Below are 13,397 nucleotides of genomic sequence, written 5' to 3' on the forward strand. Positions count from 1 at the left end.
CTGAGACATACTGCTCAAAAAAAAAAAAAAAAAAAAAAGATTCCTTTCTAAATATGACTGCTTACTGACAAAGCACTAGGTCACCCAAGCGCCCTGGTGGAGATGAATACGAGATTAATGTTGTCATGCCTGCTAACACAACACCTGTTCTATAACCCATTGACCATGGAGTCATTTCGGCTTATTATTTAAGAAATATATTTTGTAAGGCTTTGACTGCTGTAGATAGTGATTTCTCTGACAGATCTGGGCAAAGTCAGTTGAAAACCTTCTGGAAAGGACTGTTTTTAACAACTGATGTCATTTAGAATATTCGTGATTTGTAAGAAGAGGTCAAAAGGGCAACATTGCCAGCAGTTTGGAGAAAGTTGGTTCCAGCCCTCGTGGAGGACTTTGGGGGATCGAGGCTTCAGCAGAGGAAGTAACTGCAGATGTGGTGGGAATTGCAGGAGAGCTCGCTAGAAGTGGAGCCTGGGGCCTTCCCTGGCTGTCAGTGGTTAAGACTCCGAGCTCCCAATGCAGGGGGCCCAGGTTCGATCCCTGCTCGGGGAACTAAGATCCCACATGCCGTGGAGCAGCCAGCAAAGAGCCAACCGGCAGATGGGGCCCAGTGCTGCCTCTCCTCTCCTGATGAAACTTTAATGGGTGAGGAGTCGCTTATGGATGAGAAGAGACAGTGGTTCCTTGAGATGGAATCTGCTCCTGGTGAAGATGCTATGAAGACTGTTGAAATGACAACAGAGGATTTAGAATATTACATAACTCAGCTGCTAAAGCAGCGGCAGGATTCAAGAGGACTAACTCCAATTCTGAAAGAATATCTGTGCACAAACGCTACCAGACAGCACTGCCGAGTGCAGAGAAATCATTTGTGAAAGGAAGAGTCAATCTATGAGGCAAACTTCACTGTTGTCCTATTTTAAGACTAAGACGGCCACCCCAAAACTCAACAGCCACCACCTTGATCAGTCAGCTGCCGTCAACATCCAGGCCAGACCCTCTACCAAGCAAAGAGCTTATGACTTGCTGAAGGCCAGAGGATTGTTAGCAATTTTTTAGCAAAAAAGTATTTTTAAGTTATGTACATTGTTTTTTAGACATAATGCTATTAGTAGACTATAGTATAAACAGAACTTTTATATGCACGGAGAAACCAAAAAATGTGTGTGACTCTCATTATTGTTATGGTCTGGGACCAAACCCACCCAGTGTCCGAGGAAAACCCATATCAGCATAAATGCACACAGATGCACAGTGAAAAAGGGCAACCTGAGAAATATTTCCTCACTTGGTGTTACGTAAATATTCTGGCTACATTTTGCTGCCGAAGTAATTGTAAGCAGACAGAGGTAAAAGAAGGTAGGTTGCTCTTCCAGAGTTAATGACTTTGGACAATGAGAAAGATCAGAATATCTGTTGTTAAAAGTAAACTTACATATTTGGTGTATATAAAAGAGTATCAGGTTTGAGGGAAAGTGCTTGGCAACCCAGAGGCGATGATTTTTCAGAAACTTAAGGTGAGTGGCAGGAAAGTTGAGGCATTCATTCTATTTGGAAGGTGTGTTTCATGTCAATAGCAGACTTCTTTTCTAGAATATTCAGAGTAACAGTTAAGTCAGGATGTAGCAGACCTTGCCACTGCGTCCTCAGCATCCCTTCTTCCTCTTGTCATCTGACTGCCCTAGTTTTTTTTCAGTATCCACACCACCCACTTATACCCCAGCGTCTTCAGGGCAAGCCATCTCCACTGTGCTCTGGGATGGAGCGTGTGGCCGGGTCTAAGCCCATCCCACCCTGGCCACAGCAACTGGCTCAGTCAGGAGCATGTGACCCAGGCTTGCTGGGGAGTTCTGAGGAAATGTACAAGCGGAAAGTTCACAATTATCTTGTGACCACGAGGAGGAGCCAGCCATGGGATAAAGGCAACTGGAAGAAAGATGAAGATGGAAAGATACTTCATGAAGACACAGTGGAACTGCCAGCTCCTCCTCCAGCCTAGTGGACAGAAAACATCTGTACTGTGAGAAAAGGAAGTAGGTGAAAACTGCATAGGCTGTGGGAGTGAAGTGGCACAACATTTCCAGAAACCTGAGTGTGTGTGTGTGTGTGTATATATGAAGAGTCTTAAAAATATTCATTCCCTTTGATTTGGGGATCCTTCTCTTAGGAGTCTTAAGATTCATGCCTAAAGATGCTAATCCTGGTCTTACGTATAATAGGAAAAAATAAATAAATTAGCCTAAAACCCTAACAGTAGGAGAATGATGGGTCAATAAATCATTGAACGAAACTTTATAAATGAATGCAGTACAACCCAAGTTTATTCACAATCAGAATTGGCTAGCACCATCATTAATGATTTAACTTTGTATTTCCTGGGTCAGGAAGATCCCCTGGAGAAGGAAATGGCAACCCACTCCAATACGCTTGCCTGGAAAAGCCTATGGACCAAGGAGCCTGGTAGGCTACAGTCCATGGGGTCGCAAAGAGTTGGACACGACTGAGCGACTAACACTTGTATTTTTAACACATTTTTTAAGCTGTGCTTGAACTGTGGTTGGTAGGTTGATTACAAAATTGAAAATCAGTTGTTAAACTGCTGAGAGAGTTTGAATGAGGAAAAATGAGGAAAAATAAGCTATACACACACACAAAAAATCAATGCTGCCACAAAAATCTCTTTGTGAGGAGTTTCTAACAGGAAGTTGTGGTGTAACTCAGAGCTTAATTGTAAAGGATCATGCGGTGATTTTTAATTTCTTTGTTTTTCCTGGGGGGAAAAAAAAGAATACACAGTGAGCATTTCTGTTCAGACTTCATTTTAATTTAATACAACAGTGAAATTGATCTGACCTGTTTGATAGTCACAGTTATTCTTGGGCTGCATGGCTGTGCTCTGCTCAGGTGTGTCTGACTCTTTGCGACCCCATGGACTGTAGCCAAGTTAGTGGGCCCCCTCACTCTTGTGAGTGCACCCACCTAAGCGCTTGCTCCCCAGGGGGCAGCCCTTCACACCAAGAGGGCATCCCATTGTGTAGACATCTCCATGTACTTGGCCACAGGTCTGGTCTGTGGAGCCTCTTACACTCCAGGCCAGCACATGGCTCTTGTGCTGCCAAGCCTCTCGCTCCAGCTTTTTTAAAAAGAAAAAAAAATTTATTTGGCTGCACCAGCTCTCAGCTGCGGCATGCAGGATCTAGTTCCCTGACCAGGGATCGAACCCCAGGTCCCCTGTATTGGGAGCATGGAGTTTTGTCCCTGAACCACCAGGGTAGTCCCTCTCACTCAAGCTTTTAAGTGATCATGATAAAGTGATTAACACAGAGTGGGCCACCACCAGTGATCTAGGCTGGGTGGCACGTGGGCCAGGGGCAGTCAGAGAAACCCAGTCCAGCTTCAGCTCCACTGGACTTGGAAAAGACAGTGGTTCTCAAACTGAAATGCATCTGAATCACGTAGGAGGTTGAGGGCCGACCTTGCCAGAACGCAGGTTGCTGAGCCTCATACCCGGAGGTTCTGATTCAGCAGGTCTGGGCAGATGGAGGGGGGAAGCGGTCAGATTTGCATTTCTCACAAGTTCCCAGGTGATACTGGGAACACATATTGAAAATCACTGATTTAGAAGATTGGTGGCCCCTGGAAGGAAGCGTAATCCAGGGCTAGTTTTTTTCTGCTTCCCTGAAGCCTTCACAGCAACAAAGACCTCTTGTCATCTCCACAGTGTGTTGTGAACCCTTGGAAAAGCACAGAAGTGAAGATGTGAAACTATACAGAAAATGGCATGCGATATCAACTTCATGCCTGTGGCATCTGGAGCTGTCCCAGAGCACCTGCACGGGCTGTCCCATTGTCACAGCATCCCTGAGATGCAATTACCTTTGTTTTAGAGAATGAAATGCATGTACCAGGCACTATGACTGTTGTCTAAACAGAAAACAGATATTGGAGGCAGTTTCTTTTTTTGGTCATGAAAATTTTCTAATGTACACAAAAGTAGAGAACTTGGCGTCATGAATCCCCAAATGCTTCAGCTTTGGCAATAACTGGTTCTCAAACTTGAGCGTTCAGTAGAAACACCTGGCAAACTTGTCAAAGCAGAGATTTCATGAGTATCTCTACATTCTAGAATTATCAAAGGACTTCAGTGGTCCTGTGGTTAAGATGCCATGCTCCTACCGTAGGGGGCCTGGGATCTTAGTTGGGGAACTAAGATGCCAAATACCACATGGTCCCACCAGAAAAAAAAAATTATCAAGACTTTGCCAAATTGACAGTTCTCTGTTGACAGGATAGCACAGGCATCCAGTGACCTCAGGAGATAAGTTTTTGTGTTGTGTGGAAACATTTGGTGGTATAACAAGTTTGATGACTTGATGATCTCCTTTGGTATGATACTGCTTGCTCATTTGAAAAATAATCCAGAACGCGGGAAACAGCATCTCTCTTGGATAGCTGTTTGACAGCTTCTTCTAGAGATAAACCTATGCACACATGGTGACCCAGCAAACCCAGTAATAGTTACCCCCCCCCCCCAGAAAAATGAGAGCTTCTGTCCACCAAAAAAGTGGACAAACGAAGAAGCAGCAAAACGAATCTATAGCGACAGGAAGTGGGAAAAGAGCGATGGAACTTTTCCCCCGTGGGCGGTGATTACACAGATGTACACTCATACAGAACAATTAATGGAGCTGAACACGGAAGGTTTGGGCATTTCAGCGAGTGTAGTTTATACTTCAAGGGCCCTTAGCACACATCCGCAAGCCGCGCCCACACCAGATCCCAGGAGGCTCAGACCAGCTGTGCCCGGCCTCGCCCACCTCGGAAAGACTAACACTGGGGGCATCCGTTTCCCTCGCCCCACTCCAGTCCAACTTCCGCGCCTCCCCGAGGGCGGAGGCCGCAGCCACCTTTCAGCTGCGCCCCGGCCTGTGGGTGGGTGGGCGTCGCCCGCGCGGGCCCGGGGCTTTGCGCCCCGCCCACGCAGGCCCCGCCCCTCCACACAGAGGCCCCGCCCACACAGGCCCCGCCCCTCTGGTACTGGCCCCTGGCCTCCGCCGCCGCAGGCGGCCCGCGGGCAAGGGCCGCGCGATGTCGCACGGAGCCGGGCTGGTCCGCACCACGTGCAGCAGCGGCAGCGCCCCGGGAGCCGGCGCCGGCGCGGGGCCGCTGGGCGTGAGCTCCTTGGAGAATCTGCTGGATCCCATCTACCCCCGCACCCACGGGGCGATACTGAAGGTGGCGCAGATGGTAAGAGAGGCCGGGGCGCGGGCCGGGGTCCTGCGGGGTGACGCGGAGGGCAGGGTCCGGGGAGCGGACGCGGCTGCGGCGGGAGCATCGCGCCCCGGGCGGGGTCGCGAGTCACCCCAGTCAAGTTGGAAGGGGCTTCCTCCGGCGAGGAACTCGGCGCACCCCCAGGCCTGCTCCCGCGGCCCCTGCTCCGGGCTCCCAAGTTTCTCCAGCCGCTCAGCGGGGTCGATCTGCCTGGGACCGTAAGAAACCACGGCCAAAGTTCCCGAGCGTCTTCCTTCCTCTTCTCCGGCCGCGCCGCTTCGGACCCGCGCAGGGGGAGGGGAGTGCCGGGGGGCGGCGCTCAGGCCGCGGAAGCCGACCTCTTCCAGCGCTCTGGCCGCCGCGTCTTCCTCGCGAACCCCGCGCCGCTGGGCTTCCTGCCACCCGAGCGGCCTCGCCCGAGCGCAGGGTCCACGGCCCGGCCTTCCCGGGGGCAGAAGGCGCGGGGACCCTTAGGGCAGCTGTCCCGGGCCCTGCCCCTCGACTCCCAAGGGAGGGCCGGCCCTCGGGGCCGCTGGACTGCAGTGGTCACTGGGGAGGCCTCTGTACTTTGTTGGGGAGTGGGCATCTCCGGAAAGGGAGCCGGGCGGGACAGAGGCGGGGGCCTCCAGCAGCGCAGACCTTGCCCTGGCCTGTTCCCCATTCTTCTCTCTCTTCCCAAGTTTTTCTTCCTCACAAGTTTTAGACTTGAAACACCTTTCCCGTTCGCCTGATGTGTTTGGAAACTCGGCCGGACTCTTTTTGATGCCACTCCTGATAATGTTTGCAGCGAGAATGGTAGAGGAGAAAGTGGTAGTTTTGAAAGGAGGGAGGCGTGGGGCTTATACACAAGGCCACAGACCCAGAGGCCGGGCCTGCCTGGACACAGCGTGAGGGCCTCACAGGCATCCACAGCTCTGTTACTCTGGGGGCCAAGGGTGTGTAGAGGGGGCTCTGGTTTCCTGCTTAGGCCAGACCCGAAGGGAAGAGGGACTGAGTTCCCTTTTCTCAAAGAAGAGCATCTAGATGGACTAAAAATTAGGAAGTGGAAGTATTTTAGCTACTAACAAAAATAAATCATGTGCAGCTGTGTTGGCTTTGAGTAGGGCATTTTGGGGGATTCAAACTGAGAGATCTGATCAGCCAAATAGAGGGGACCTACCTACCTCCCCATCCTTAAGAAAGATGAATGGGAGCCTTGGAAGGTGTATCAGGAGCTGAATGATGAGTTTGGTGGACAAAGATTGGGGCCAGAGCCTCTATCTGCATCCATAAATTTAATAGATACACACAGTGGAGAAGAGAAACCTCCCCTTCATTCAGCTCCTAAACTAGCCTCTTACCTTTGGCCCTTGGGCCAAGTTGCAGGTGACAGTGATGGCCTGATGTCCCAGAGAGAACAGAGACTTGGAGAATTGCATCTCTGAGTGCCCAGAGGGTTCTTAGACCTTCTTCCTTCCCTGGGGACTGCCCTGTGGATGCAGGCCGGTTTGAGCAGACCCTCTGGGAGTGAAGTTGCCATTGCCATGGTCATATTACTACACAGAGACCATTTAGGGCTGATCTCCTCCTCCTCCTCCTCTTCTCTGGGAGTCCCCCCAAATCCACTACTCGAGGAAGGAAGGCCCATCTGGATCCTCACAGAGTGTGAGCTGGAGGCGGGCCTCCTGGCATCATCCGAGTCCTTGAGGGGCCTGAGCTGGAAGGAGTGCCCTGACCCCTGCAGGCATCCAGAGGGCCTTCCTGGGGCTCCTCCAGCACCCCTCATCATTTTGTTTGTTCATCAGACTTCGGTGAGTGCCATGTTCACCTCTGTTTCTCCGGAAACAGATGGCTGTGACAAAGCCCTTGCCCTCAAGGATTCTGTGGTTTTGCTGAGAAGACAGACTTGTCCCCAAACTGCCTGGTTGAGGAGTTGAAAGATCTGTGGTTGCCCACATAAGGCAGGAAGGACGGAGGGAAGATTAAGGTGACATTTGAGTTGAATCTTGAGTTGAGTGTGGGTGTGTCAGGCTGGGCATGCCCTGTTGGCCTCCTGGTGACTTTATTCCGGCGATTCTGGGCAGGGGGGACGTAGAAAGGAAGGAGATAGGGTGAGAAGAGGGCCATTGTTGGGCAGTTCTTCCTGACATTTAGAAAGGGGTTTATCTCTCTTATTGAGCATCTGCTCCCTTCTTACCTCTGTAGAAGCCAAGCCTGTGGCGTACAGCCGTTAACAAGATAGATCCTTTCGGCAGAGACTGTGACATTTGCAGAACCATAATAAGGATGGAGAATCAGAATGTAGTTTCATAAGCAGTGAAGATGGAAACCTTAAGTGTCTTCCAGGAACTTCCTTTTTTTAAAGTTTTATTTTCAGTCACGCTGTGCAGCTTGTGGAATCTTAGTTTCCTAATCAGGGATTGAACCCAGGCGCTCTGCAGTCAGAGCACCGAGTTCTAACTACTGGACCACCAGAGAATTCCTAGAAGATTCCTTTATTTACTCAGTAAATGTAGAGCACCTGCTGTATGCTAGGACAGTGTGGAAGGCCCAGTGAACAAGAGGGGTCAGGAACAGCCCCTGACCTCTTTATAGTATAATTGGGAAAGTAAGCATTAAGTGGTTTTAAATATAAAATTGTACACTGGGAGAAAAGTTATGAACAAGAGGCCCACAGAGCAACAGTCCCCAACCTGTTGGGCGCCAGGCACCAGTTTCATGGAAGACAATTTTCCATGGACTGAGGACGGGGGATGGTTCAGGATGATTCAAGTGCATTACAATTATTGTGCACTTTCTTTCTATTATTATTACACCAGCTCCATCTCAGATCATCAGGCATCAGATCCTAGAGGCTGGGGACCCCTGCCGCAGGGAAATAACTGGGAGGTCTACCCTGTCAGGGAGGTAAGAAAGGGCTTTTCTGTGGAAGGGATATTTGGAGGATGAGGGAACAGCATTACCAGAAGGAAGAGCACAGACAGGGGCTCAGTGACCGGAGGAAGGAGGAGTGATGATGGTTGGAGGGAAGGGGACAGGGCTGGGAATGGTGTGAGTGAGTCTGGAGAAATATGCCAGGACTAGCCCATCCAGGGTCTGCTGGAGCGTGCTGAGAATACGGTGCTTGTTCTGAGATTATCTTGGAAGTAATCATATCAGTATCAATTCACTGTTGAAGCGATGGTTCTCAACCTGGGACTGCACAGCCCCCTGGGGTCATTTTGGAACTTCATGGAAATTGTCTTTTGGTTGTCTTTGGGATTAGGATAGTATCCAGGATGTGTTTCATTCTTTTCAGCAAAATAATGAAGGCATGACAAGTACTTAACTACCCTAAAGAGAGGTGTTATCAGGAATACTATTGAAGGAGGAGACTGAGTGAGTGTGTGAGTCTGGGGAGAGTTCCTGAGTTTTCCTGGCTTCCTAAAGACTTCCTAGGAGTGTGGGGCAAGTACAGACTTCCCTTGGGTATTCACAGCCCACATCCCAGATGGAGTTAGACGGTGGGGGATCGCACGCAGCCTCTGTAGCCATGAAAAGGCCTGTTAGTGGAGAATGAGCAAGCATAGCCCAGAATGGCTCACCTTTCATGTTCTGTCTCAGGTCTGTGTGGAAGGAGGAGCCTCCGTTTGGTTCCCAAATGCAGCCGGCATTCCCATGCCCTGTTTCGTGGCAGCTGGAGGGTTGAGGGCAGCAAAGAACCTCATGTCATGAGTTTTTGACCCCTTGGGACTTCCCTGGTTGTCCAGTGGCTAAGACTTCAAGTTCTCAATGCAGGGGGCCTGGCTTCGATCCCTTGTCAGGGAACTAGATCCCACATGACACAACTAAGACCTGACCTAGCCAAAAAATAGTCCTTCACCCCAACCCAGTCCCAATCCAACAATAAGAAACTGCTGTCCATCAGTGGTCAAACAAATAAAAATAATAAGACGTAACTTACAGGCTTTATTCCCGGTAACAGAAGTAATACTTGTTCATTGTAGAAACTTTGGGAAACCGAGAAAAAACTAGACCCTCCCACTTCCTCTCCCCCTGGGTTTATTATTGAAAGTAAAATTTTATACTATTTCATAGGCGACATACGATTTGCGGTTGCTGGTTTTGTCTTATTTTTAGAAAAGTAGGATGACACGCTACAGTTTGTAAAGTGCTTTTATTTGCTTAACAGGTAATGGGGGATTTTTTCATGTCACCTAAGGTTTGCACGCAGTGAGGTTTTCAACAGTGTTTTTGCAGCCAGGTACAAATGCACCGTGGTTTGTGTGACCAGCCCCCTCCCCTGTTTTTGTGGCTCGAGGACCTTCCAGTTCTGCCTGTGGATGAACAAGACAGTGATGAACCGCCCTGCGGAGAAGTTTTGGTGTGCAAAGCCATTAATACTTCCTTCGGATAAATGGCCATGACCTTTCACAGAGAGAGAGATGGAGTGCGTCTTGCCCTGCTGAGCGTGCTGGCATTAAACAACTCTATAGCCTTGTTAACGTCCAGAAATCAATGGTTGTCTCTGTATCATCCAGAAATTTCCAGGAGCCAAATGTGGTACTAATAATATTTTAAGTCACAGTCTTATTTTCGGTGTCTGATGTTTTAGAAAAGAAACAGGTGGGCTAAAAGACTTTGTAAGGGTTTTATTTTCTTTTTTTAAGAGCTTCATAAGAAAAGATTTATTTCTTTGGCATTAACATCAGTCACTGGTTGCTGGTATGAAAATATCTCTTTTTTAATTCTTTGACTCAAGGGTGATACCATTGGTCAGAGTAGTCATGTGTCCTTTTCAAAAGCAAGAGGTCTTGGAGAAATCTGTGTGTCCAGAATGAAATAAGAACTGTATAATGTCCACTGCAGTCTCTCTCTTTTATCACATACTTTTGATGTGGACCATTTTTAAAGTCTTTATGGAATTTGTTACAGTGTTGCTTCTGTTTCTTATGTTTGGGTTTTTTGGCCAAGAGGTATGTGGGATCTTAGTTCCCCGACCAGGGATCAAACCCGCACCCCTCACCAGTGGAAGACTCAGTCTTAATCACTGACCCACCAGAGAAGTCCCTCTTTTCATCCAATACTTTGAAAGGCAGTTGTGTTTAAGCATTGGCAACAGCCTCCACGTACATCGGAAGGATGACGACACCTCATGGGTGTGAGGATTTATTTATTCAGGCTGCAGACCATGTGGATTTCCTAACTACTGGCAAGAATTCCCCTGCAGGGCACCCCCAAATAACTGTCTGCACCCCGATCGGGAGCCACTGGCCAGAGGAGAGGGTCCTGATGAAAACAGCAGCTGAAGGGGTCCACCAGGCTGGGGGACGAGGGTGGGGGTTGGGGGGCTGTGTGTGGTCCCACGTGAGTCCAGACAATCTCACAGGGTCCCTGGCATCACCGTGGATCCTGGAGACCTTCCAGAACATTCCGAGACCTCCCTATGTGGGTCAGCGCATTCATTTCAGTTCTTTCCTCCCTTCCTCCCAGGCTCATCCCCTGCTCTCCAGGCTGATGCTTCCTGCCTGGGGGCCCCTGGCCGCCATCTGTTTCCTCGCCCTGCCATCTGCCTGCGGCACCGGCCCAGGCCTGCTGCCCGGGGGCCTCCCAGTGACCCGCCGCCTGCCTCATGCTGTCCTCCTTTGTCACCAGTTTGGCTCAGAAGTTTCTTTGCCCACTGCTCACTCCCAGGCATTCCTCTGCCGGGTCCTTAGCAACCCCCTGGCATTGGTGGCCTGGCTCAGGGCCTGGCGCTGGCTGCTGGCCCTCCATCCCCTAGCCTTCCTGAGAGATGAGGGCTCGCAAGGAGAAGGGGCCCTCTTCCCAGCGCAGCTGCATCCTCTGGACCAGCAGCAGTCAGCCTCCTGCTGCGAAAGCCTTTCACCTGGTCTGTGTTTTTCTTGGCAGTGACAAGGCTCTTCCTTTCCCTGGGGCAGCCTTTTCCCTTTAAAGAAATAGGTGGACAGATTCATTGATAGAGAAAGAGAGAAATTGTCCAGAAAGTGGTTGCCACGCATTACCCGCAGAAGAGATTGCTGTGAAACTTCAGAGTAAAGCGGGTATCACTCATTCATAGAGGTGGAGACAGTGAAGGGAATTCAGAAGGGAGTAGAAAAGGAAGAGGAGAAATTAAATAAATGCTTTTGGGCACAGGGTGACTTGGACCTTCTGGAGTGCAGAGAGAGTGACTAAAGAGAGCATGACCTCCATACCTTTTTACTCACTTCTTCCTCTTAGGTTTTCTTTTTTTTTCTTTTCACTTTTTATTAATTTATTATTATTTTGGCTGCTCTGGGTCTTTGTTGTGGCATGCGGGCTCTCTAGTTGGGGTGCTTGGGCTGAGTTGCAGCATGTGGGATCTTGGTTCCCCCACCTGGGATCGAACCTGGGCCCCCTGCTTTGGGAGCGTGGAGTCTTATCCACCAGACCACCAGGGAAGTCCCCTCTTAGGTTTTCTTTATTCCCCTAGGGAGGCGGCAACAATGCTAGTATTGTTTAAAGGGAAGTCTTTTTAAAACTTTTTCTCTCATATGATGAAAGTGATACTTAGCTAATAATAATAGTAATAATAATAGCATTTATCATACATTGAGTTCCTGTTAGGTGACAATGACTGGGCTAGGTGTTTTACATGTGTGGGCTTATTCAGTCCTCAGAATAGGTAGTTCCTATAATTATCTGCATCTTACAGATGAGGAAACAGAGAAATTTGGCAACTTGCCCCAAATCACAAAGCCCTAAATAGTGAAGCTGCATTTGGGGCAGTTTGAGTCTAGATCTTGAATTCATAAAAGGACAACTTGGAGTCACTCTTTTTCATTATCAATACGCCATGAAAAGTTTCCTGTGTCTTTAAACCTTTTTTTTTTTTTTTTTTCTAATTACTTATTTGGCTGTACTGGGTCTTGGTTGTAGCATACAGGTTCTTTGATCTTCTTTGCAGCACGCAAGATCTTTAGTTGCAGCATGTGGGAGCTAGCTCGTTCCCAGACCGCGGATTGAACCCAGGCCCCCTGCCTTGGTACTGCAGAGTCTTACCGCTAGACCACCTGGGAAGTCCCCTCTTGTCATTAAATCTTACCTGGAAAGGATGCTGTGGTAACTACATACGAGTCCATTATTTGGTTAGAGGACCCACCTGGCTCCTCGTTGGTGGGCAGGCAGTCACAGAGTTAAAAGGAGGTGTGCCGAGATGTGCCAGTAGATGCTGGTGACAATTTCACCTTTTGCCAGAGATGAACTCAGTCTGAGTCGGGAAATCCCTCTCTGGGGAATAGGACAGACAGAGTGTGTTGTACTTTAGAAAGCATTTCACATATTTCTCCCTGGGCCTCTGGAAGGCTTAAGAGAAAACCATTAGTAGCACTTGCCCAGCTCTCTGGTCAGAGAACTAAGATTCTGCGTGTCACGTGGAGTGGCAAAAAAGAAAAAAAAAAGTGAAATCATTGGTATCATCCTGGTGTTATGTCCTAAGTTCCTCTCAAGAGAAGAACTAAAGGTCAAGTGTCTGCTTTGTCATGTCAGGCAATTTCACATGCAGTTTTCCTTTGGCTAATCCTTAACGACTATTTGTTAATTATTTTCCCTTATTTTGATTGAATGAAGGCTGAGAGATTTTGTCACTTGCACAAGTTTGGAAAATTCTGTTTATTTTCTGGAGCTGGAATGGGATTCTAAGTGTGGCCACAGACTAACCCTTACCCCCCATGGTGTGCTGTCCCTCTGTGTGTGGCAGGCAGGCTCCGAGGCTCCCCCTCTGTGGCCGACACACCCTTGGGGGACCCCTCCCGTGAGTCCCTTGTTGTTCAGTTGTCTCTGACTTGTTGTCAGACTGTCAACTGTCATGACTGTTGGCATGTTGCAGATCCCATGGGCTGCAGCATGCCAGGCCTCCCTGTCCATCACCAACTCCCGGAGCTTACTCAAACTCATGTCTATCAAGTCAGTGATGCCATCCAGTCATCTTATCTTTTGTCACCCCCTTCTCCTCCTGCCTTCAATCTCTCCCAGCATCAGGGTCTTTTCCAGTGAGTCAGCTCTTTGCATCAGGTCGTCATAGTATTGGAGCTTCAACTTCAGCCTCAGTCCTTTCAGTTAACATTCAGGGTTGATTTCCTTTAGGATGGACTGGTTGGATCTCCTTGCACTCCAAGGAAATCTCAAGA

General features: G+C 49.0%; 1 protein-coding gene across 1 annotated transcript in view; it reads left to right on the plus strand.

The window, feature by feature from the left end:
• The first annotated feature begins 5,018 nt into the window (after positions 1 to 5,018).
• The window catches only part of CMTM7 (CKLF like MARVEL transmembrane domain containing 7), a 46,419-nt gene continuing 38,040 nt past the window's right edge, over positions 5,019 to 13,397 (plus strand). The window contains exon 1 of the mRNA XM_065932926.1: positions 5,019 to 5,247. Within this exon, the coding sequence (XP_065788998.1) occupies positions 5,089 to 5,247 (159 nt within the window). The 5' untranslated portion in view covers positions 5,019 to 5,088. The remainder of the gene's footprint in view (positions 5,248 to 13,397) is intronic.

This window comes from Muntiacus reevesi, chromosome 4 (genome assembly GCF_963930625.1).
Source record: "Muntiacus reevesi chromosome 4, mMunRee1.1, whole genome shotgun sequence".
Taxonomy (NCBI): domain Eukaryota; kingdom Metazoa; phylum Chordata; class Mammalia; order Artiodactyla; family Cervidae; genus Muntiacus; species Muntiacus reevesi.